At 45.2% G+C, this 25,927-nt stretch overlaps 1 protein-coding gene across 1 annotated transcript in view; it reads left to right on the top strand.

The window, feature by feature from the left end:
* The window catches only part of T265_00077 (hypothetical protein), a gene marked incomplete at both ends in the record, with an annotated part of 30,052 nt that extends 4,386 nt beyond the window's left edge, over positions 1-25,666 (top strand). Inside the window, 6 exons of the mRNA XM_009163734.1 lie at positions 147-266; positions 3,303-3,438; positions 9,095-9,341; positions 18,374-19,696; positions 20,619-21,290; positions 25,542-25,666. Of these exons, the coding sequence (XP_009161998.1) occupies positions 3,334-3,438; positions 9,095-9,341; positions 18,374-19,696; positions 20,619-21,290; positions 25,542-25,666 (2,472 nt within the window). The remainder of the gene's footprint in view (positions 1-146; positions 267-3,302; positions 3,439-9,094; positions 9,342-18,373; positions 19,697-20,618; positions 21,291-25,541) is intronic.
* Positions 25,667-25,927: the final 261 nt, after the last annotated feature.

The following is a 25,927-nucleotide window of genomic DNA, read 5'->3' as shown; positions in this document are numbered from 1 at the left end:
CAACCGATGTCAGTGGCGTTCTTGTTGTCAGTTTCTATCCAGATTGCCTGAGTGAATGTGTGGAGGTGTAGGCACCTCGGAATGATTGTGTTAAGCTAGCACTAAGTTCGTTCCCCATCCACCTTTATTCTTTTCTTTACAATAAGGCTTTCAAATAAGTCATGGTTGTACGGCATTGAAGCGTCGGTGTTGAACACTGATGTCATGCTGTCGATGATGATCATGATGAATGGATCACTTGGAAGAGACTCCAAAAGACGATTCTGGTAAACCAGTAACATCCGGATCTGCCAGTCTCAGTTGCCGAGCAATTTACCCGCACCTTACGCGGCCCTGGAAAACAAATGAATAAGCGACCGCGAACAAGTGCGTGCTCGGATTCTACAAATGTGTTCCAAAACGAACGGTAGTCAGTTATTGGTTCTCACCATCGGTAACTGATGAGAATGTGATCAATTTCAGTTCGTAGCCGGCACACTTTTGGTGGCTACCATGTGGCCAGACGAGTTCGGTTACTTCAGGAGTTAGTACTGCATAAAAACAGCCTGAAGTAAGCACACAGCTAGGGAATCGCTCACCGTCGTCCGTCCGTCCGTTCAAACCAGGTAGACCACCTAGTTGAGTCTCAGATGCGTCAAACCTGCCTACAGGGCATTCAGGGCTTCATAAAACTTCTATGGTTTCAGAGCTTCAATCAGTTGGGGCGTTAGCAGACACGACAAAAACATTGATCAACTTCCCGCTTGTGCGACACCTTCACACACGTTGCCAGACAAACCACACAACGAGTGTCCAGTCAAGCAAGGATCCTTTTCCGGTGAATTAGGACGATCCTACTGCAGCAGCTTCTGAATCGCCTGAGGTACACAGTCGGACACCGCCGCTACTGGATTTGACCTTCCATTACGATTGTCAGGTCGGTCGGGTTTCTGTTGTCCTCTGTCCTGTCCAGCATGGGACTTAGAGCAGTTGATTTGACGTGTCACATTTTTCCTTTTGGTTGGCAATCGCTTAGCTGTAAGACTATTCTGGTGGCTAGCTGCCATGCCACCCGAAGAAAGCGTGAGGGCTGGGATACTGCCAGGTAGCCCAAGCCTAGACAAGGGAAGTCGAGAGGTAGAGGTTGGTTCGAATCACGGACCTTCCGGTCAGTAACTTCGCGCTCTAACCACTTGAGCCATCTGACCCCAAACTTGAATATGACCAGCGCATGATATTCACGTGCTTTTGGGGGCACCCCCTGTCTCTCAAGCGTGTTGAGAAGAACTGACCGCTCTACAAAGCCGAACTCACTCTTGAGGTCAAGGAACACCGAGGTTATTAGGCGTCTATACCCATGCCGTTGCTCGAACACCTAAAGGAGTGTAGAGATGTGGCCCCCACAGCCACTCCGTAATCCTGTTTGTTGTTTCCGGAGCCCCATTTTTGTGCATCTTCGTAAGACGTAGAATACGCGACTTCAAGAGCCCATTTACGCTGGGGGCAAGCTAGTTCCTCTGTAATTGCTACACACTTCGAGCACCCCTTTTGAAGCACCATCGACTCACCCCCGTCATTTAGGACGGGTTCTTTTGCCCAGACAGTGGGAAACTGGTTAGGTGAGTGTCTTAATACAGCGGGTTGGGGTCCGTCAGGATTAGTAGCCCTGTCATGTGTGAGACAATAGGCATTCGCTTATTTCCAAAACCCTAGGATTCCAAGTTCAATGTCCAGAGCTGCGATGCGGGTCAGGAATCGGACTGGACAACTGCAGGCGGTCCGTTGAATTGACCATGTCTATTTGTGTTAGAGGTTGGCTCTCTAAGGGGTACCATGTGGCCCAACAGCTTCCGCTGTTTCGGAAGTTAATGTCGCACAGAAACAGTCTGCGGTTAGCACACAACTGTAGCTGTCTTTCTCCGTTGTCCGTGTATCTCAATTCGGTCCAAGGCGATCACTCAATAGAGCCTCAACGGCGCCACGTCTGCGGCAACTAGAACAATATCTCAGCCCACAACCGGGCACAAAAAGGTGCTCAAAGCTTAGTAAAAGCTTTGAGTGAAATTGGTCGGATGTAGGCAGATGCAGCTAGCAAGCGACGTTTATTGGCACGCTTACGGGATATTCTTATAGACTGCCGAACGGCCGCTTAGAATCATGCCGACCGAAGTAAAATGAACCGCAGCGGCTTCTGGGTCACCAGAGGAGCGCAACCAGATGCAAGAGGAAACGGATACAAAGAGGCATAGCACTTAAATGGATGTAGTCCATCGTACAAGCAAGAGCAGTCTGTTGCCCAGTTCGTTTCAGTGTGAACGTTAGAAGCTGCGGGTAAATGAAGCGCCATGGTTGTAGGGTGACTTCGAAGTATCTGTGGCTGTGAGGACCATAGATATTGCAGTTACCGATCGCTGACGGGTATTGAACTTGTCAGTTCTTAAGAACTGATCTACGGAGGTGTTGCTGAAAACGCAGTGAGAGGAGACGAGCGAATATGTGAATGAGGAAGAGGTTAAGTGTGAGCAGTAGCCTGTTTTCGCCCACCCACTCTGCTGTATGCAGCAACTAAGGCGACCACGCGAAGGCCGATGTAGTATGAGATTACTTGCAAGTGTGCCATTCATTGTTTTACATGGGCTGGTATGCTGCCAGGGTGCCCAGACCCAGACAGGAGAACGATAAGGTTCTTCAGCCGAAGCCTAACCACAAGACATTGATGTTTGGCGGGAAATGCCAGCCCGTTACTGTTTCAAAAACAGATTGCTTCACATGTTCCGACCCCAACCTGGAGGACCAGAAGACTTTTTCAGTCCGACATCTGCCCAATAACCTGAAATTAGGGGCTTCGTGGGTGTCACACACACGCTCAGTGTAGCTCAATGGGTAATAAAGGTACACAAATCGTCACATCGCGATCAGGTTTAATCTCTTCGTTACAGACATGTTTCAGTCGTCCGGGCTCGTTTTTGGAGGTAATTACACCTAGCTATTCGCAATGCTCTCTTGTTTTACACGAGCCAGTGAAATCGCTCTTATGCGACCCTCGCACTAAACCCCTGCAATACTATGAATGCTGAAGGCCACTGTTTTCTGGCGTATAGCAGAACGGAGCGCATGGAGGCGTTGCGTATGTACCCTTTCCAAAGAGCATACGTCACGGATCGTATTAGTTCGCATGTGTACAGACTCATCAACTCTTCACTAGCGCTAAAACAGCCCCGCTTGCATTTGAACTTGTTTACCCATTTTCAAGGTATTCTCATATCGCAGTTCTCATTCTGGCTTCTGGATTCATTTGACAGCCGGCCGGGCTAGTTCCAAAGAGCAGATAAATGTTACATTTACTGCGGCCTCATGAACGGGCACACTTTGCGCTCTAGCAGTGATACGAATCCCGTTACCATCACTTTCTCCAACGAGTCAAGCTGGAACGTGCTTCTCCTCTGGTATGACTATGAGGTTAGTGGTATTCGCTATGATTTTACACGGCCTGAAGTCCTCCAGACTTATTTCCCCCGTTCTGATCTCTAATCCTTCAACTGTTTGTGGTTTCCTTACTCCGAAATTACAACCGCCTTCAATAGTGGTAATACATCATTAGTGGAAAATGACGCTCAACTGCCATACAACCACGTAAGAAGAAGACTTTAGTATACGGTGAAAACGGCGGCGTGGGGACTTATTCTAAGAATAAATCCGGTGTCCCCAAAGAAAACGTCCTAGAGCCAGGAGTCCACACTTTCCAAAACAATTGAGATAAACACACCTAAGGATCAGGTTGTAGCAAAACACCACCAGCTGGATTGACACAACGTCCTTTGTGAACTTCACCCAATACAAGCCGAGCACAGAACTACAAGCACAGCTAGGCAGTCTGGCTAAAAATTGGTGAAAAGTCCGTCTCTGGGGTCGGCTGTTTGTCACGTCATGTCCTGTAGGGTTTCCAACAATTTGCATGAAAAATCACGTGAACTTCATTCAGGAAGGCGCGAAGTCCCATAGCGCTCATATTCACAGTAACTGCTTTCCTTTCCCGTTATGGCGTATCCTCCCCAAGCTTTTCTCCAGAAAGGTTTGAAGCGGAAAGAATGGTCTTGGTAGGAGTTCGCGGTGTATAGGTAGTACACGACCCATCCACCTTAACCTTCTGCTCGGGTGAACCCAACTCATTGCCTGGTACTCAATTAGGGAAATTTTTCTTAGTTCCTGCTCCAGCTAATTGAAGCCTATTGTATTATGGAAACAGTGGTGCTTAGATACCGGAAGACGTTTCAGGTCTTCAGATCGGAAGGACCAATTTTCACAGGCATAAGATAGGACTGCTCTCACGACCGCTTTGTAGACATGGTTTCTTGACCTCAGTGCTATTCGATCCTCTCGCCCAAAGTGACGGAAGTTGGAAACTATTGCGCGTGTAGTGTTTTATGCGTTGGCTTCCTGTCACGGTGCTGTCTGATTCTGTTGATTGATCAGTACTGTTAACTACACTTGCTCAACAGGTTATGCCCCAGAAGTTTGTAAACATAATCCGATCCCTATATTCACATACTTCTGGGTGAGTGACAGTGTATGGTGAGCTCTCCAAAAGCTTTCCTACGAAAGTGGTGTCAGACAAGTATGTTCACTCTCTCCTTTCCTGTTCAACTTCGTAATTGATTAAATAATGAGGCGAACACTGGATGGTCTCCAAAACCCCGGTGTTCAAATTGTTGCTGGCGAGAGCCTTGTCGATCTGGAGTACGCAGGTGACATCGCCCTCATATTTGAAGACCAAAGCGAGGCGCAAGCCCTATTGAATCGACTGATCGCCATCTTTTGGCATGCACCTCCACCTTCAAAGTGCAAAGTCATGCTTCAGAACGTGCCGTCTGTGATTCAAGGAGAACCACTGGAGATTGTGGAAAACTTTACATACCTCGGTAGTTGTATTAGCTCTGACGGAAGTGTGTCTGATGAAGTCAGTGCAAGAATCTCCAAGGCTCGATTCACGTTTGCTAATTTGCGTCACCTGTGGCATCAAAAATGCATCCCACTGGATCTTAAAGGTCATGTGTACCAGGCTACAGTAAGGGCTGTGTTATTGTATGGGTGCGAGACATGGCCTCTGCGGGTAGAAAATGTGAGGCGTCTTTAGGTTTTCGACCACCGATGCCTCAGAAGCGTGGCTGGTTTTGGATGGCGTCAGCGTGTTAGTAACGAGGTGATTAGAAAACGGGTATTTGGTTGTGCTGCAGGCACCTCAGTCCGAGAAAACATCCAGCATCATCGATTACGATGGCTCGGTCATGTGCTACGCATGCCGAAACACCGTCTACCGAGACGGGTGTTGTTCTCCGTGCCTCCTCCAGGATGGTGAAAACCGCGAGTTGGGCAGCGCATGACTTGGCAGAAAGGTGTGAAAGAGATCACGAAGAGTTTGGGTGTTGTTGGTGTTGTATGTCTCCCAGGATGGGGTCCCCGTGACCCCGTCTGTGCTTTGCTGGAGTCGTTGCAATAAATGGCGGCTAATCGATGTCAGTGGCGTTCTTGTCAGTTTCTTTCCAGAATTGCTGAGTGAGTGCCTGGAGGTGAAGGGACCTCGGAATGATTGTGGTAGGTTAGCACCAAGTCACTTACCCCTCCACTTTTACTCTTGCTCATAATAAGGCTTTCAAATAAGTTATGGCTGCACAGCAGCGAAGCATCAGTGTTGGTGACTGATGTCATGTTATCGATGATGATGGTGATAAGGATGATCAGGTGGAAAGGTTTATTTGATGTACCAGCTTCCTACATTTCCAGAATCCTCTAATTCCAGCGCGCGAAAAATGCATGAGCTGTCATCTAATAGCCCTTCTGGTCGCAGTGTGTTCATTGTTAGAATGTATGTGACATTGTTTCGTCGAGCGGCAGTGACCATTCTGAAATCCAGCGCTTATTCTGTGAAACTTCGAAAACACCACATGTCCAGTTCTCTCCCATACGAAGAGTCCCAGTTACGATTGACGTCTCTTGAAAATTTGGGTTTTAAAGCGTCGCGTAAATTTGTTTGATAAGGCTGTTTTACTCATGGACCAGAAGGGTTTTTTATGGTTAAACGAGAGGTTTGTTCTTTAGGTCCATTTAGAAGACTTGCAGATAATTTAGACTGGACGACAGCGTAATCTGAATAGATGTGAGCGGTCCAGAAAGCTCGACAGTCAAGAGGGAAGCTTCACCACTGGATTATAATAGCTATGCGTTCACTCTAGTCCCATGGTTATTCATCAGTAGACGGACGTCAGGTATCGCAATAGCCTGTCCTGGAGAACAAATGGCGATCAGTGCAAAACTGCAGAAGACTATCCCCATCATCATTATCTCCTGAGTCCATGCTGACCAGACCACTAACTCATGCCTCTGATAAACTGAGGCGTCCCACTTGTGCACTGAAGTGGTCGATGATCAGGACAACATATGAACTTGTGCTGGCTAGGAGAGTGGTGAGTTCCCGATACAAAACATCTTTCGCCGAATCAGAGCTGCAGTTGGTGCAAATGCAGAAACTGCAAATTCAGAACGGATATCATTGCTGTCAGTGCTGCTTACTATGGAAGCCGATAAAAATGGCTCACAGGGATCCAGTCGAGTATGGAAGCCTCAGCTCGAGAGCTGTGAGCTACACCAACACCGGCGCAACCGGCGATAGCGCCTTAATAACGACGGTGCCCTATGCTCCATATCGTACATGGATTTGGTATTTGACTTTGGAAACGTAGCAATTATCTATTAATAAGGTGTCGATGGTGCGCGCTGGAGCACCTTGTGGGCCGATTTGCTTCTGGCTTTGCACGTCAAATATCGCGATAAAGACAGGAGAGACAGGTCTGAGAAGCGGACGTGATCACTGACATTCTATTTTCACTTCTTTGAATACAAGCCTGTCATGTTTCCAGGTGGTGAATACGGTGTTAGTTCGGTACTTTTTAAACCTCTTTAAAGAAAACGGGGAAGATCGCAAGTTGTTCGATTTCATTTCTAAATCGCATGCAAATTTGGGATTTGAGGTTACAAATCACACGTCCCAAAATAATTAACTGGCGGTGTGCTGGAATAGACCACGATTGAATTTGTTGGTAATTGGTTGGGTGGTTGTTGATCTCTCCATCGAGCTTGTCAAATGGTTTGCAAACGTTTAGTCACCGTCCGGAGAGACATCATCAGTGCTCGGTTGCTTGGGTGGTTCCTCTCTTCGTGCTTGAGCGTACGTAGTTTTTAGAGTATCTTTAACAAGATGGCTGAGGAACAGCCAGCCACATTAGAACTTTAACATATTCTTTACCAGGCGAAAAATTGCAGTTAGCCGGCCTAGTAAGGAATGTGCGGCAACGTCTATTATGTTCTGTTTATGAACTGATTGGATCTGCTTTGAAATATCTCAACGAACTGCCTCGCTTGACAAGGTATCAGTAGGCTTCAACCGAGCTCGTCACATACATCGCATAGGAATACCGTTATTCAATTTCTTGCACCAACGCCCAACTAACCATAATGTATATACGAATGCCTAGCGTGATATGTGCAATTTCGACGAATACTGCATGGCCGTCTAGTTTTTATCAGGAATCCTTGGCGATGCGTCTACCACCTTTGTCGTTGAATTTGATCGTTCTCTCCCACTGTACAGAAGGCTGTTTTCCACGTACTTGGGGTGCCCTAACTGTCCAGTCTTGCACTATGTTGATTATTTTACATCCATTCTATCCCTTGGATACCGATGACGCTGTAACGCGCCTCTTGTGTTCCAGCGGTAGGGGCTTTTGTAGACAACTACCGAAAGCGACCCGTACGAGGGTCAAGCACTGAGCATGTTGTAGATCTTTTTACTTGTGTCTTAGGTCGTACTAGAATATGGTCAGGGGTATCGATTTCAGAAGTGTATCAGAAATTGTAAAGATCGAAAATCGAAAAACTTTACTGTGAAACACTTGTAAGTTGTTTCGTGGTCTCTACTGATGTATCAGTCAGACTAGTCTGTTACACCGAAATGGGTTAGACAAACGACTTTGAGGAGGTTGCACTGGAAACAACTTAACCGTTCCGTGATATGGATTCAAGTAAACCAGAATATAAATAGAGCTAGAAGTTCAATAGGATGTCAGTGAAAGGCTCAAATCGAGAAAACAAGGTTTCGGTCTACAAGAATATTGTTAGTAAAGTGGGTTTGTTCGTTTGGAGACACTCTTCCTAACAAGTTTGGAGGACAAAGAAATTAGTTGACCGACTTAAAACGGACGGTCGCAACAGACGCAAATGAACTTGAATCATGTGAAGAGCCTCACGAGCATATCTTGACCTCTGCCTTGACGAACTTTAGGTACCAACTGCCTCGGTTTAAGGGTTACATCCACTTCAGACAGGCTTGGAATATCGATTTGTGTAATAGCAGATGATGTGGTCTCCCACCTATGAGGAGAAAAACGAAAATAAAAAGGAATCAAATTAGCATTATTTTTTGAGCAAATCGTTCTTGCAGAGGATCGTTTATTCACCCAAGCTCTGTTGCAGTGTTCTACCTTACAACACTATGTCAGTACAGCTATCGACATTTTCAATTCGACGTTTTGCTGTCGGTGTGGTAATTTCTTCATCGGATCTCGAATGTCACTCAGGTTGTGAAACCCAGTCGGATGCCCAGAGCTCCAATTCTGGTGCGACCAATAATTCGCACCACTAATAAGGTCTGATGAGGACTAAATTCGAATACAGTTTTTTCTTTGATGTAGACTAACGACGAAAGTTACTTCATAAAGGAAAAAGGAGTGCTCAAGCACAAGTGGAAACAAACCGGTAACCAGCTTTCTTACTTGCAGACCAAAATACACTTTTCATGACGGAACCAACTGCACTTATTCGTTAACTTATTGTTTCTTCCGTTTATTAATCAATACCGGTCATCCCTTTTTCTCGGGAAGCTATTTCTAAGCATGCATGCTATAGTAAACCGGCTGTGCGTTCCATCACACTTGTTTTGTTCTGTTGGCTGGCCACTGACCACACCGCTGTATATTTGTGCACAGTAAGTCCACCGACATTATTGATGGTGATGATTGGTGGGTAGAATAACCTTGCTGCATGTTTTCCACGTGCTATTCAGGGTCGGTGCGTCCTGTATGCATCCATCAGGTCCGGGCGAACGTGTAGTTTGTTCAGTTTCCTCACGCATCCTTGGGTTGCGGTGGACGCTATTTCCTTTTGCCCAATGTCGCTCACGGTCTCTGGTCGAACAGATGATGCCGATGCAAATCCACGGGAATGGACAAATCTGTGTGTATTTATCCCCTCTGAGAGATATCTTTCTTCGCAGCAACCCAGCACTATTTCGGTATCGATCAAGCTCCCAGGTGGGTTGACATATGACGAAAGAATACCTAGGAAATCTGCCCGATGCGGTGACCTCATCACTCTACATCACTTTATAGTGCAGAATTTTTAGAACAGCTGTCGACCGATTTGCAGCACTATTTGTACTGTTTATACCTCGCATCAACCCGTCGAACTCCGTCCACTAGGGCATCGGCAGCTTACATGTAGCGCTGCGTTTCCCCTCGCATAAACCACTTGTGATTTACTTACTGTGCGCAGGCATCCAGTGGATCACCATTGTTGCTCTGTTGCAACCCCAACCTTTGTTCGCCCAGACATTCTTCCAAAGCTTTTGATCTATCCTGTTTCCCATAAGGGGCGTGAACCTTACTGATGTTGGGACCTAAATCGGATACACACATTCACGCCACCTAGTTTATATATGCTTGTACTTACCTACGAGTCGATATCCGGCTTACTATCTTTTACCATTTACGTTGTGTGTGACCAGTTCGTGAGGTGCCAAAACCAGTTTATCCACTGTCTAATATTATATATTTTAAAACTTCGCAATACAAACCCAGATGTGTGTGTTGTGTTAATCAGTCCTTCCACAAGGAAATTTCTAAACACTTGGAGAGAAGTCACCACGGAGAAACGATTCTGGTTTCTTCGAGAAGAAAATCGTTCAGCTGTAACACCCTTCTGCTGCCTAGCTGCCATGCCACCCGAAGGAAGCACGAGGGTTGGAGCACCGCCAGGTTGCCAAAGCCTAAACAGGAGAAGTCGAGATGCAGAGGTTGGGTTCGAACCACGTACCTTCCTGTCAGTAAATTCGCGCTCGTCTTCAAGATACGGTGTGAGACTCAGCATCAGTGGACGAGACTGAAAAACTGCACAAAAATTATTCGACATTCCAGAAATTATTTTTAAACATAACATGCAGTGTTTTTCTTGATACAATACTACTTGCGGCATTACTGAAAACTCTTTGATAGCCCAGTGTATTTAGTAACCCTCAAATCACGTACCTTCTGTCAGTAAATTCGCGCTCGTCTTCAAGATACGGTGTGAGACTCAGCATCAGTGGACGAGACTGAAAAACTGCACAAAAATTATTCGACATTCCAGAAATTATTTTTAAACATAACATGCAGTGTTTTTCTTGATACAATACTACTTGCGGCATTACTGAAAACTCTTTGATAGCCCAGTGTATTTAGTAACCCTCAAATGAGTTTGTCTCCTGGTGAAAATATGGTGCTGCTTCTGCTCAATATTTCCAATTTTAAACATAAGTTGCTTCAAAGCAAGCCGTTTGGGTCCCTGGATGGCGCGTACATCATCTGTTCGCCTCACTTACCCGATGAACCAGGCAGTTTAAAGTCCGTATATCCAAGGCAGTACCACTGGCTACATAACTGATTCATGTTTTTCCATATACTTTAGCATTTGTATGTTAAATCCGGGGGTCATCATCCAGGCGGAAGACAATTCATCAGTTAGGACCTTCGCACAAGGTTGCTGGTCCTTGCACAGAGAGCCTGCACATGACCAGTAGAAGAGGGTACTACAATTCGGACGAACTTCAGATATGCCGATCACCTGGCCTCATGAGCCTATTCTACAAAGTTCGACCGATTCTTTTGTCATGGACAAGCACCTTCTATGTTTGCTGATCCGGTGCTTCATTCAGATTGGGCGGATGCTTCGGATATGCCGGTGGTCCGAACGTCAGATGGGGGAAAATACTCCAACTGAGAGAAATTTAACTGTTTTCTAAGAAGGACCAAGTGCAGAGGACCAAAGGAAAAACTGTTCCTCACGTAACCAGGGATCTAAAAATCATTGTGGATACTTGTGGACCTTGGAGTGTTTTCTACTGATGTGGAGATGATGGACGCTGATAAATCATTCTACCATGCTTTAAGTTCCCGTTGTCCAACCGTCTCTTGCATATATTCCAGGTTCTTTGGTAGCCGATGTTGAGTACACATCTGCTGCAGCAAGAGCGAGATGATGGCAATTAGTAACCCACACGATCGCACCCGGTGACTTGTAAAGGATGCATTCTCCACCCGTTACCAAGATTTTTCCCACCGTGATCATTCTACGGAACAACACACTAGTTTTCAAACGACCCTTGTAAGGCCTGATCATTCGTTACTGCTTAATTACTCCCTTTCTCTGTGTTGTACTTCCGATTTGACGTAATAGATTCTGCCTTCCCAAGTTAAATTATAAGCCGCTTGGTGATTCTCAAGAGATCTCCGTGTGTATGCCTGTCGATACTATTGCTTCAAGGTTAAGAGGTCATCTGTACCTCGTGCGTAGCATCACATTTAATCCCGCGCAATATGTGAGCCGGCATTCTCCTACTGAACTCTGTCAGACACTTGCCATCCAAGCATCTGCGTCAGTCCTATTCTTCTGGCTGATCAATCGAAGATTAGGGTTGTCTCCAATCCCGATCAATAACTGACTCATCCCTCGTAAGTCCTCCTTCGGTTGCTTCAACGTTTTTAAGTAGGAGACTGAAGTTTTATGCCCGTCGTACTACTCACCTTCTACAACGACAATAATGCATTTCCATTTCTCCGACAGTCCTTTCCTTGGCTGACCTATGCAAGCGCCGTGTTCAAACAATGTTGCCTCCCGACTGTATCAGACAATTGGACTTGCCACAACTTCTCATCAATACTTTGCTTCGACCTCTTACAGTCCCTTGGGATCGATTGGCTACAAATCGGACCTGAGCTGTGTTCCCTTTCCGCTGGTCATCATTAAAAAACGGCTCGCCAAACTGTACATATTTCCCCGAGCTGTGTTTCTCTGGACATGTAGATCTAGCTAAACACAACAATTTCAGCAGAGATCCCACAAAAGATTTGTTTCCTTATGTCTCTAATGCCTAGGATTTGGTATTTGTACTCAAAGATTCAGGAGGATCAACAAATTACGGCCATTTATCCCCTGAAACCACGTGTCGTGTCTATTTTGGCTCTCTCTGTATTGTCTTACACGGGTCCGTGTACGTGCCCAATCAGTTAAAAACTATTCCGTGATTTGACCAACAACCGACATTTTTGTCATTCTAAATGTAAATTAAATGCTGTTTCATATATAAATTGCAACAAATAGTCTGTAACTCCATACTGGTGGCTTTCTGTAACGAAAAAGCTTCAGATTATCGTGCTTCAGCGAGCTTCATCATCGCCTGGGGGAAGTGGTACGACACGTTGTTCGGGAAGAGTAGCGGTTTATCTTCCCTGGTGGCACGTTTGTTTACGTGAGCATTTAAATGTGAAGTGGAGGTTTTCCAACTCTTATGCATGGAGCACAGGAAAAAACGTGCGTCAGAATTCAATGCATGAACTTTGGGAACTTGAGTGCTTTCAGAAGGGATCGACTGCGGTCTAATACATACGGATGTGTCAATACGCAAACAACTTGGCTTGTCTTTTTCATAAAGGAAACTACTCACAAGGTCGCTGAAAACCGGTTTCGTCCTTCTTGGGGCTCATCATCAATATCATAAACGAGAGATTCAGTTGAGTCTCTCGTGAAAACCAAATTGGTTTGCGAATGAGTGTATTTCTCGAAAACTTGGCTTGTCATAGCAGACAAGGGTTCCGGTTTTTTTAATAGCTCCATCCGTCCTCTATTCGAAAGAGCTCGGTGTTCCCACCGTTTAATTCGTCTCCATGGCTATCGTAGTAGGTTTTTAGTGACCGTGAAACCTCTGCGAAGCGTATAATGAGACCGTTCCAGCTAACAAACATGGTAGTCCGTTTGCCCAGTCATTCTGTGGTCTGTGCAAGTCGTAAGAACAGTGACCAACACATGTTAGGCGCCCCAAGCGACCTCTCTCGGACGCGATACTTGCACTAACAAACATGGCAGTCCGTTTGCCCAGTCATTCTGTGGTTTGTGCAAGTCGTAAGAACAGTGACCATCACACGTTAGGCGCCACAAGCGACCTCTCTCGGACGCGATACTTGCTTGCTTGTACCCAATGCCAACTCAGTCTTGACCGCTTTCCTTAGAGTTGAAGATTTTTACATCTGGCCCATATGTTCCTTGTTTCTCTATTTCTGACCACGGCTACATGTGAAACAGTTATCAATGTTGAATAATCGTACCATGCTCCGTCTCTATAAGACACCATTCTGGAGCTTCTCGACTGTTTTTATCTTCGACGTCATAACTGTAAGTTCGACCTCAAACTAAGTCAGAATCTAACAAGGGTATGGGTGGGTTGTGGGTAAAACATATAGGCAGGGCCAACATTCCAGAAAGATTACTAGGCTGTACAAGATTGTTTACTTTTTCCCTCAAATCTAGTAAAATAGTTTGGTCTTCCCTAGCTCCTGGAGAAGCCGTTTGCCCACATAAGTCATTCTGCTTTGGGCACATAGCTTCATGATATATTCCTTGTTTTGAAGCGCACGCTTTGCCTGACATTGGCTAACGACGTATACGCTCTGTTGTGCTTTGCTAGTGTGCAAAGTCTGGATCTCTTTGGCAAACAATAAGCAGTTCCGTAGAGAAGCTACCAGTCAAACCACCGACTGAGCAAACGATGGGCCGTGTGCAGCCCTCTTGCCCTGTTTTGACTGAGTGGAACTTGCTTGCTTCGCCTTACCTATCGAGCTGAATGAGGTCAAGGTCACAGGTGAAACTTATAAATTCATACGGTGGCTTTGCTCATGTTCGCATGTTACCAGGATGGTTGATAGTATGGTGGATTCATGTCACACAAAAGTGTCAAAACTGTCCCCTTAAAAGTCCAAGCATGGTGTATTTTGTGTAGGTGAATCAAGGACTGTCAAAGCTGTTTCGTTCTTGGCTGTGTTGCCTAGAGGGTGTGAGTGCCTTACCGCCCCCTCGAGGTGTCATTTTGGGGAGATCGGAGCATTTCGGTACGGGAACTTCTGAAAGTGAGTACTTGCAAACGGTGTTCTGGGTAGGGGAAGCTATCTGGGGGTCAGATTTGACACAAACGAATGCCGTTTATTAGCCGAACTAAATAAAACCAACTAAATCATGTATATTATGCACTCAATTGAGATCCGCTGTCGAGGGATTGACGTCAGAAGTGTGACTCTCTAGCCCGGACATCCAGTCAGTTCGTTGCAATCTCAATTGAGATCCGCTGTCGAGAGCTTGACGTCAGAAGTGTGACTCTCAAGCCCGGACATCCAGTCAGTTCGTTGCAATTGGGATGAACCGCTTATCCAGTACAGAACAACTACTTTGCAAGTAAATTGTTGTCTCAGCAGAAAACTTTCAAGCAACAGACCCATTTCCTACGGCCAAATCCGTCTTATTCAAAAGCGAGTTAGTTTTGCGATTTTCCCCTTTCTAATTAATCATCCTTAAATGACGTCCAAATGCTTGGTTTTTAGCGTCGTCAAGTTTATTGTAGAAAACGTGCCATTCCTGTGAGTATGCTAAGGAAGTTCTGTATCTGAGATGTGCGAAAGCGTCCATGCAGGCGACTTACCAGATGAAAATTGGTCGAATAGTGTGTCTGTGTTATCCTTCACCGTATGCTGTAATCCATTTAGATGTTCCATTGAAGCAGTGTCCAAACGACCGAACCCGATCTGTGACTGAGTGACATCTGTTGCCCATTCTGTGATACGTTGTATGGGCATTTATGTGATCTTACAGTTGGGTCTTGATCTTCACTGCACATTGTTGTTATCTTCATTTCTCAATCCTCTTTATGCTTCGTAGATACCCAAGTTCCAGAAGAGTCTTGTCCCCTCACCGAGTTCGACTACCAGAATTTCGGTCTTTCGAAATGTGAAATTTCTTGTGGGAACGGCGATCTTATAGTCGCGTGATCTAGTGACTGGCTGAGGCAAGCGCGTGACCGAATTCAATTATCCGGAAATAGACAGAGCAACAATATAATCTATAATCTCAGTGTTCCCACCAGGGATAACTATGCTGATCAAACCGTCGGATGATAGACGAAATTCTAATTCTTCCTGAAGGATACTACTCATACAGTTGCTGAAAACTTTCGACAGCAACTTAATGAGTAACGATCCAGTCTGGTTTTTGTCGGCAGACTCACCTAGAACCCAGCTGAATCTCTCGTTCATGATGTCGAGGAGTTTTCAGCAAACTGATGACTAGTTTATTATGCGTACACAACTTTATGAGTATTTTCCTTCAGGAATATATGCTGGGATCACTCGCATATGTACCAACTGAGACCTGAGGCAGCCTTTGTGTAGCACATTCACAGACTGCCTAATTGATGAACAATTTTTATTAATGATTGGTAGATCTAGTAGGAAACGTTTCATCAGCCAATCACCTCTATGATTTCTCAGTACTCCACCTGAACAGCCGTTCACAGTTTGCTATTCTTACTAATGGATTTAGGATTTTCTCATCTTGGACTGTAGTGCGAACAAGTCTCAATGGTCTTACTGAGTACGTTTATCCATGTCTTCAAAAGGTTCTGCATGCCTATCACCTTTCAGAAACGTGGCTTATTTGGTCGTGACTCTCCCAACGTTTTCCAGACTTCTAGCATCCAAATCCCCCAAGTGGTTTGGTCCCCGTAATGCATCATGTGGATTCATTCCTGGTTCTCTCCAGAGTACATGTTGAGGAAGGCAGCTGCCTCTCGACCAGCTTTGTATTGGCTCCGCGAAAGGCGCCCATCGAACTTGATCCTTATAACATAGGAAAGGGAAGGATGAAACCGAGAAATTAGTATGATCAACCCATTGCTCAAAGTAGTGAAAAGAGCAAGTTAAAACGGTATTATAGCAGATGCCACCAGACGGCTTTGTATGACAGAAACTGTGATGCTTATAATTGTTGTTTTCAAATTCGTTGAACACCAGATGCTCCCCTTATCGAATAAGCAACTTGGGGGATGTAACCATCATGTTCGCAAGATGTCTGAAAGGCTGATCTAGGTGGGCTGTGCTGAGCTGTTCCAAACTGACTTAGCCCTCCTCCCGTACTTGAGGCTTGGAACTTCTTTCATAGTAGGCTTTGTCGTTTTATTGACTTATGTATGCATGCTATTGGCAGACGTTCACCCGATGAGCCCCAAGAGGAGTGAAACCGATAGTGGATTGTCGAGGAGTTTTCACTAAACGTATGAGTGGGCGGCTTACAGAATAGTTTCAGGCACAACAACTCTTTCGAGGATTGCTAGGCTCATGAAAGTTCCGTAAGACTGTACATTTATGATGAACTGACAGGGTGGTCTATGTGCCTCAACTTGTCCCCTTTTTCCAGTTACACATGGACTAATCGTGTGCTTACTTAAGTCAAAGAATCCACCTGGTCGTTAGTATTTTTACGCTGCTCTTGGACAAGTTTAATTTTGCAACCAAAACTGTGGCTTACTCAATGAAGTAGAATTCCATCTACGACCACGAACAATTTCTTTCTCTATCGAAACTAATTTGTAGCAATCATCTGATCCATGTTTAATCCAAAAATACCATTTTAGGTCTTCCTCATAAAGGGAACTACTCACAAGGTTGCTGAAAACTCTGTGACAGCCCACGACCGGTTTCGCCCTTTTTGAGACTCGTCAGGTAGGCGCAGTCCCAAAGTTTCCGTCAGCCGCCGAAGAGTTTTCAGAAACCTTGTGAGTAGTTCCCTTTATGAAAACATACTGCGATATCTCGAATATCGCAACTGAAACATGAGGAGGCCTTTGTGCAGCACATTCAATTGAAGAACACCATAAACGAGAGATTCACTTGAGTCTTCCGTGAAAAACGTAGTATGTCCTTAAGACCCCATTAGACAGTAATTTTGGTCCAAGGAACTCGCCTTCGGCGGTTTATTTATTTCTTTATTCAATCTCCAACGATGTCCATCGTATGCGGATGTTCGGAAACGATGAACAGTTATCGACCCTCCCCAGAGAAGTTCGCCATGCAATATGTCTCTGATACACAAGATGTCCGATCGTTGAACTGGCAGCCACTGATTAACCTAATCAACTCCTTCGTCTCCCAAATAGGTACGACATCACAGTTTCGGTCTTACCTTATTGGTGAAGGACTCAAAGTAGAGAAGTATCCACTGGATAGAGATATCTATCATCCCAAGTGTTCATCAAACGCAACCGTACCATCTTTTTTTGACCACGCATCACGTTGCAAATCGGTCTGAGATTTGCTGGTGGCCTCGGAGACCATATCTCCTGCTCCCATTACCCTTCAACCTGCTCAACTGGGTTTGTGCTTATCAGTGATCCCGTCAGCTTTCAAATTAAAGGATGTCAGTGTCGGTCGATATACTCTCGCCGGCGGTTTATTTGCAAGACAATTATACGGTATTTGGAATAAACCTGGATTGAGTTTCGCCTTACTTCTCTGGTTCACGTTAGGACCACACTACAGCTTAATCGCTGGTGCAGTAAAATCATTTGTGAGTATTAGCTGTATCTCCCCACCATATTTTAATTTTCCTCTTTTCTGAAAGGAATGTGTTTTTTCACCTAGTAACTCACAAGCTACCGGCGGTTAGTACCTCACATGTTATTGTCTGTTCCACACCACTATGGGGACTTTACATTTGTAGATTGACGAATGCGGCTGAGTGCATGAAATCATAATGGTGTCGGATTCTTCTGAAACCGGGATATACCCTATCTGGTTATTTAGTTTACGTATGCCTTCTACGGATTGCATTTTACTAGGGGTGCTTCGAGAACCCTGTCTGTTGTCTCAGATTGAGTGAGTGCTTTGCTACTACAAATAACTTTCACTAGTTATAATTCTCAAAACGACAACGTGAACGGTTTCTCTGATTAGTTAATATTTCGTACAGTCCAGAAAGCGATAAACATAATGAACAATAAGCAAGTCAGTCTTGGCCTTGGTCTTCCTTTTTGTATGGTTTATCCACATTTATCATTCGTCACCGTGTCACAGATTAGCTTCCATACACTTTCAGATTCGTAGATTGCGAGTTATACCCCACTTGGGATCCCGTCAGGAATAGACAAACAAATAAAATGCGAATTTTCAGGGATAAGAACGCAAACTAGTCGTTTGCCCATTTTCAAAAAAAGGGGCGCGTAGTGAGTGTGGTAACCACAGGGGGATCAGCCTGACCCCGGTTGTAACGAGACTGTTGGCGTCAATTGTGCTTCGTCGCCTTACGGTGGCTCGTGAGATACTGACCCGAGAGCAGCAAGCGGGATTCCGGCCTGGTAGGGGTTGTGTTGACCAAATCTTCACACTGCGTCAAGTGCTAGAACAACGCCATACGTATAAGCGACCCACGATTCTAGTATTCCTGGATTTCCGAGGCGCATTCGACTCGGTTGATCGGTCTGTTCTTCTTGAGACGCTTGCCCACCAAGGAATGCCCCGGAAGTTTGTAAACATAATACGTTCTTTGTATTCTCAGACTTCCGGACGTGTGAGAGTGTACGGAGAGCTCTCCAAAAGCTTCCGCACACAAAGCGGTGTCCGTCAGGGATGCCCACTCTCTCCATTCCTTTTTAACTTTGTGATCGATGAAATAATGAGACGAACGCTGGAGGGTCTCCAAAACCCTGGTGTTCAAATAGCCAGTGAAGAAAACCTTGTCGATCTGGAATATGCAGACGACATCGTTCTCATGTTCGAAGAGGAGGAGAAGGCGCAAGTATTCTTGGATGAACTGACCAAAGTCATCCCGTCCTTTGGTATGCACTTTGCACCCACAAAGTGTAAGGTCATGCTTGTGGACGTACAGTCACTGAACACGCCACTTACAATCCAGGGAGAAGTACTGGAAGTTGTGGAGTGTTTTACGCATCTTGGTAGTTGTATTAGTTCTGACTGTAGTGTGACGGATGAGGTGAATGCACGAATCTGCAAGGCTCGGGCCGCGTTTTCTAACTTGAGACACCTATGGCGTCAGAATGGTTTATCCCTGAATCTGAAGGGGCGTGTGTATCAAGCTACAGTACGGGCTGTTTTGTTGTATGGCTGTGAGATTTGGCCTATTCGAGCAGCGGACCTGAGACGTCTTCAGGTGTTCGACAATCGTTGTCTGAGATCCATAGCTCGTGTGGGTTGGTGTCAGCGAATCCGTAACGAGGCGGTTAGAAAGCGTGTTTTCGGTTGTGTAACGGGTACTTCCATTGAAGAATGTGTCCAGCACCAGAAGCTGTGTTGGTTGGGACATGTTTTACGCATGCCGAATCATCGTTTACCGAAAAGAGTACTATTTTCTATACCCAATTCGGAGTGGCGTAAACAGAGAGGTGGCCAACCCTTGACTTGTCAGAGGAGTATGAAGGAGATCAAGAAACGCTTGGGTTCTACTCGCCTTCCAGGATGGGGACCGCGTGATCCTCACTGTGCCTGGTTGGAGACACTACAAGATATGGCTGCCAACCGATGTCAGTGGCGTTCTTGTTGTCAGTTTCTATCCAGATTGCCTGAGTGAATGTGTGGAGGTGTAGGCACCTCGGAATGATTGTGTTAAGCTAGCACTAAGTTCGTTCCCCATCCACCTTTATTCTTTTCTTTACAATAAGGCTTTCAAATAAGTCATGGTTGTACGGCATTGAAGCGTCGGTGTTGAACACTGATGTCATGCTGTCGATGATGGTGATGATGATTGCTGAAATCGGTCAATAAAGCCGCTCCACACGCGACAGAATTCCACCATCTTGATCTGCGAGGTAGCATACCATAACATGGTTTAATTTAGTGCTGCTGGTGACCGACAGTTTTCACTGATTGGCGTTTACCTCGCTAGGTTTGGTGATGGGGCCAAGTAACTTACCCTGTCCCTCTTCCAGTAATGAATAGTGAATGCTACCTCAGCCTACTCTCAGTGGCCCTATCACCTACAGTTCAATTGAGTGAGTGAAATGCTAGATCAGACTTGAGTCTGCTTCACTCCGTATTGAAGAAATACAGAAAGAAATAAAGCTTGTCTCTTGATGCTTCCATTTTTGTGCCATGTATCATCCGTACGGTGTGCGCCTATTTTACTTCAATATTCACAACTATCTGACGGGCTTGCACATATCAGGTGACCCGATATTAACACTGTTTGAATCCGGTCCCCTGAATCGATCGGCCGGTAACATCATTCTCTCAAACTTACTTTAGTATTCCGTGAGCGACCTTGTATTAACAGCACGCTGTTCCTATACATGTGAACCATGAATCCACAAAATTTCACCTCCCACATGTCTGTGCTGGAAGTGGCCAAGCAACTACGAGTGCGCAGAATGAACCTCTTACGCACTCCCTCTCCAAGCCTCGTCGCCCCTGGCATACAGTGTGGAGCCGCTCTTGTCACGGAACTAGACGCCTATCAGCGTCGTATTCATGAGCTAATTCATTTTATCGACGGCATTGCACAGCACTGGTGGGATCGCCTATACCAATACAAGTTCAATCTTGTTAAGCGCCCCAGTAAAAGTGCCGAAGAGATTTGCTTTTATCGCAACCGATTATGGGCGCACATGCAACATTTTACACTCCGATCTGTCGTGCTAGCTGCGTCTGCTGTGGCCACTCTTGAACAACGATCCGCTGCAGATAAACTTTTGCCACCTATTAACGTCTATCTCAGTCCGACATCATACAAGCTAAGGGACGACAGTGCACTTTTAGAAGCAGCCAGTAATTTGGCTCGTCGCCTTGGCAATGTTGAATATCTGAAGCAGCGCCTACTTTTATCCGTCCTAACTTGGATAACTTCCGACGGCCGTGACTTTGGATTGAGGGCACAACGGGTTGCACACCTTGTTCGATACACAGAGCCATGTTTGATTGAGAAATTCTCGGGTATACAGGCGGTATTAAAACAATACTATCGACCAAATCAATCGACAGCAAATCTAAAAATCGATGAAAAGGCTGAAGTCACCACAGCCACCAGACTAAGCACGACGAACGCACGCATAATGGAGGCAGTGAATTGTGTCTTTCTACAAGCTCATCAGTATATTACCGTCCCTCCGACAGTAACGCCCGGTACCTGGGAGTATTTACTTCCGGCTTATTCACCTGTCGGTTCTCCTTCGAACTGACATGTACACTGATCGATAAATCTTTCGATCTTTACAATTCGACTGCCCTTTTGTTGTTAAAAGTTGGTCGTTAACTCTTAAGCTGATTTGGACCGTCAGACCAAAGCTTGGAAAACACATGACACGGTTTACAATGCTCACTCAACCGACGCTACCGGTTTCGCCCCTCCTGGGGCTCTTCAACGTTTTGGATATTGTTTCAAATGAGGCGGCTTTGTGCAATACGTTCGCTTGAAGTTCACCATGAATAAGAGATTTAGTTGGGTCTTCCGTTAAACTTCAAATAAGTATATAACTTGACTTGCGGTAGGCTATTCATAAGTCCCTATTCAAATGAACTGGCACGGTTGTAAGGCAGTGAAACATCAGTGTTCCCATCTAGTAATGCTGTCACTGATGATGCCTCAAAACGTTTGGTGAAGTCCGTGGAGGCAACAAATAGATGAAGTTCTTTGAAACTTCTTTTGAAACCAAATTAAACCCGTCATCGTCATAATAACAGTGACATTGGTAGCTCCAATACCCTTGAGAGTGCGGAGGGCAAATGTGAGTTTCCTTAGCTGGTAAATCACTTCCACAACTTTGTAGGGACATCGCCCACCATATTGAAAACCCATCGTCGTCATCAGCACCAATATAATTGTCATCATTTCCTTCACTTGCTGTACCTAATGATTCACTGCTGTACTTAAGGACCGTAAACCAAGCCAGATAGCGTTGAATTCATTAGATTGGTTGATTAATGTCTGTGAACCTTAGGCTATTGTTGAAAATGAAGTATCTGCTCAACAATCACAATTCAGATCCAGTTCTACTGAAGTCCAATCATTAGTGAGCACTTTAGAAACCGGTTGTCTGGTCCTCTAATTTTTAAGTCTTCTTGGACGCCCAAAATGGTAGGGAGAAAATACCGTTGGTTCAGTAGGTAGGTGAACGTCAAGGGCAACCTGGCAACTCTCGTATAGCTGGACCAAAAACACCACACTGCCTACTCGTTTAGGAGTCGGTCATCACTTATCGTGATCCTGTGTCATACCCCGAGTGATGTTAGCTCCAACTGCATTCTTCAGAACAGGGGTTGACCGTCATCGTATTCAGGACCATAAAATTCAATTGACCCATTTTCGAACTCGTTTCATTCGGTGTTCCATATTGTCAGGGATTTGGATCTATTTGTACTCAACAATACGCGTAAGCAGCTTTATAAACTCTTGAAAATCTTTTTAAAAATCCTACGAAAGATATTTTATAAGCATAAGATTTGAAGAGTTATGTGAATTGAAGTTTAACCCCGAGTGTGAATGTAGGCTAACCGTGGCGCTCATATGAGCTTGTTCGCTTGGCAAATTCCCTAAATTTTTTGATGAATCTGTAAGGTGCCTTGCTTACCACAATTCACCATAAACTTCTCATATGTTGCGTAAAATTCTGATACAACCACTTTTTTCGACTTTCAAGGCAACGATTTGCAATTCAGATCAGAGGTAAATAAACCAGTGAGCTGAGCCCATACAAATGACTTTGTGTAATATTTTTTCACCTTGGAGGTCACTACTCATCACTTTTTTTCAATTTCAGCATCTGTCAGCCCATTATGTTACCAATAGACTCATACTTCTTAGACACGACAAAGAACAAGGAATGTTGCGACTTTTTGAGCGCTTCGACGTTTGGTTATCTAGAACTCTTCTGCTTGTCTAGGCCCGAATGTCTCCCACTGCGACATACACAACTCTGAGCTGGGTGCACAGAGAGATCATTGTTAAACTTTTACTTTCACAACATATCATCCCTTGACCACCACAGGCATCAAGACTGGCGATGGATTAGACTAGGTAGTTAATGGACAACAAAAAAGACTAATACAGAATAATAATAATAATAATGATAATAATAATAATAGCAACAATAATATGGCTGTGGCAGACTTTTGGTGCCTAGGCACCATGTCACCCGAAGGAAGTGCGGAGGCTGAGATGCCGCCAGCCTACCAAAGTTTTGGCAAGAGCAGTAAAGATGTTGAAGTAGGGTTCGAACCACGGACCTTCTGGTCAGTAAGTTCGCACGCTATGTTCTGATTATACTACTGGAGGTATAGGCACCTCTGAATGATTGTGGTAAGCTAGCACAGTCCCTTCCCCGTCCACCTTTACTCTTTTCTTTACAATAAGGTTGTACAGCAGTGAAGCATTGGTGTTGAACACTGATGTCATGCTGTCGATGATGATGATGATGATGATCGAGCTGAGCGTTGTGGAGATCGACCTATTTCTTCTAACCGCGGTAATCTGACGCGGTACTTATTTATAGTTGGTAATTTGGCAAGCAGACCAATCTGGCCATCTAATCTGTTCACAGACCACGCGACGTATACCGTTCCACCCAGCACGTGACCCTTTCTTTTCGTGCCTAACTGCAGCACATTTGGTTTAAGTGGCAGCCTAGCCTAGCTGCCATGCCTTCCGAAGGAATCACGAAGGCTGAGGTACTGTCAGGTTCCCCAAACCTAGACAGAAGCAGTCGAGATATCGGGGTTAGCTTCGAAAGTTCGCACTTTAAGCGCCGAGCTATCTCCAGCTCGTGTGTAGTGCTGTGTGGCGCAATTAGCATACACTAAGCTTTGACGGCAAGCAGAATCATGCAGACCTATTGTCCGTTTTTCTTCTGAAATCTCCTCTTTTGTGTACGGTGAATTGCATTATCAACTGTTTCACTGTTTCGCTCTGACAGTCTGATGGCTCGCACAGATCTCTTCCGTACTGTTTCCTCTACATATCATCATCATCATGATGGAAAGAGGAAGAAATGGAACAGATGCGACCCCATGGAAATTCGGTTCATTCGTTTTCACAAAATAATTGCTGACTGTACCACTATTTTGAGAAACCTTGACCGCTTTTGATCCTGACTGCTCACTTTCAAGTGAATTCATAGTCAAAATGGTATCTAGCGCGATAATTTCCTTACTTTGAACCACCGTGGTTTTAGGCAGTACAGTTCATAGCATAGAGTTACCGCAGGCGCGTGTCCAACTCACATTTTATCGTCGTACGATCTGGTTGCAGTACATACAGTACATACAAGGGCTTCATCGTTCTGACGCTCGCACTGACTGAATTCGAGGTCACTTACCTGGGTGATGTGCTCTGTTTCTGACAATGATTGCAGATAGTGCCGGCATTCACTGAAGTGATTATGCCGCAATACGCAGTGCTTGCATAGAGATGTTTGCTGAGACACCCGAAGAGTCTTGAATCCGGCTGACTTGAAATCTACATACAGTTTGTTTGCAGTTTTTTTCGACAGCTTCAGTTGCTGGGGTGTTACAGTTGTGTGGTACTGTTGGCTTACGTGGTTGGAGCGCGAATTTACTGACCGCAAGGTCTGTGGTTCGAACCCGACCTCTGCCTCTCGACTTCTCCTGTCTAGGCTTGGGCAACCTGGCAGTATCCCACCTCTCGTGCAACCTTCGGGTGGCATGACAGTTAGGCACCGGAAGGGTGCTACGGCTGAAAGGTACCGTTGTGTGCAGTACTGTATTCGAACGCTTCTTACCTTAACAACTAAAATATTCCGAAACAACTCTTATCGGCAGTTTTCTCCTGTACAGTGTCCTGTTAGTTCCCGCAGTTCAACAGCGTATAATTTCATGGACTCTTCACACGGATACCGGATTGAAATTGCTGTGCCAAAAAGGAGAAGCTTGGACACACGTGACAAAAATTCAACAAATTTTCATTGTTTCATAGGTATGGGTTGACTAATTCACTTATTAACGTATAAGTTACAGGAGCGTATATTCTTAATAGGGTGTCCACATTGTGTCAATCCTCATCACCTTAGACTCAAAGTAATGTTCTTACGGACCAAATGACGCGAAGTGTTGCTTCAGCTGACCGGATATTTTGCTGACCTTAGTTCGTCGAGCACGTGCAAGTGTCCCAAAGCAGAACGAATACATATGTGCCAGGGCAAGCACGGCGGTTACAAGGGCCGCTTGATATACGTGTGCATAAAAGTCTATTCCAAAGGGAATAGTTAGTCCGGTCCAGCTGCGCGCAGGGTGGGCACGGCCTAGTCTTAGCAAAACCAGGTTCGCCCGTTAACACAGCAACAGAGGTATGTAAAAGTTCACGTGTGTGATGGAAAACTATTTGAAATGCACTCTAGTGATTTCCGCTTCGTACATGTAAAGTTCTGTCGATATTCCACTATCCTAAGAAGAAGAAGACTTTGTATAGACGTAGCACACTACTGATAAGGTTGCTGAAAATTCTTCAACAACCCACTACCTATATATTTGTAATGTACTACTCATAAGATTGCTGAAAATCCATCGACAACCCACGACCGGTTTCGCCCTTCTTGGGGCTCTTCAGGTAGGCGCATTCCCAGAGTTTCCGTCAACCTCACGTTCTAATTGGACCCAAATTTCACGAAATTTGACAGATACACTCATTTGCATGCCAATTTAGTTTTCACGGAAGAATATCATAAACAAACGATTTAGCTGGGATGCAATTGAGTCTCCAGTGAAAACCGAATCGGTATGCAAAGGGGTATATTCGATGAAGGAGATTT

The sequence above is a fragment of the Opisthorchis viverrini genome (assembly GCF_000715545.1).
Source record: "Opisthorchis viverrini unplaced genomic scaffold opera_v5_1, whole genome shotgun sequence".
NCBI lineage: Eukaryota > Metazoa > Platyhelminthes > Trematoda > Opisthorchiida > Opisthorchiidae > Opisthorchis > Opisthorchis viverrini.
This window is presented reverse-complemented; position numbering and strand designations above follow the sequence as displayed.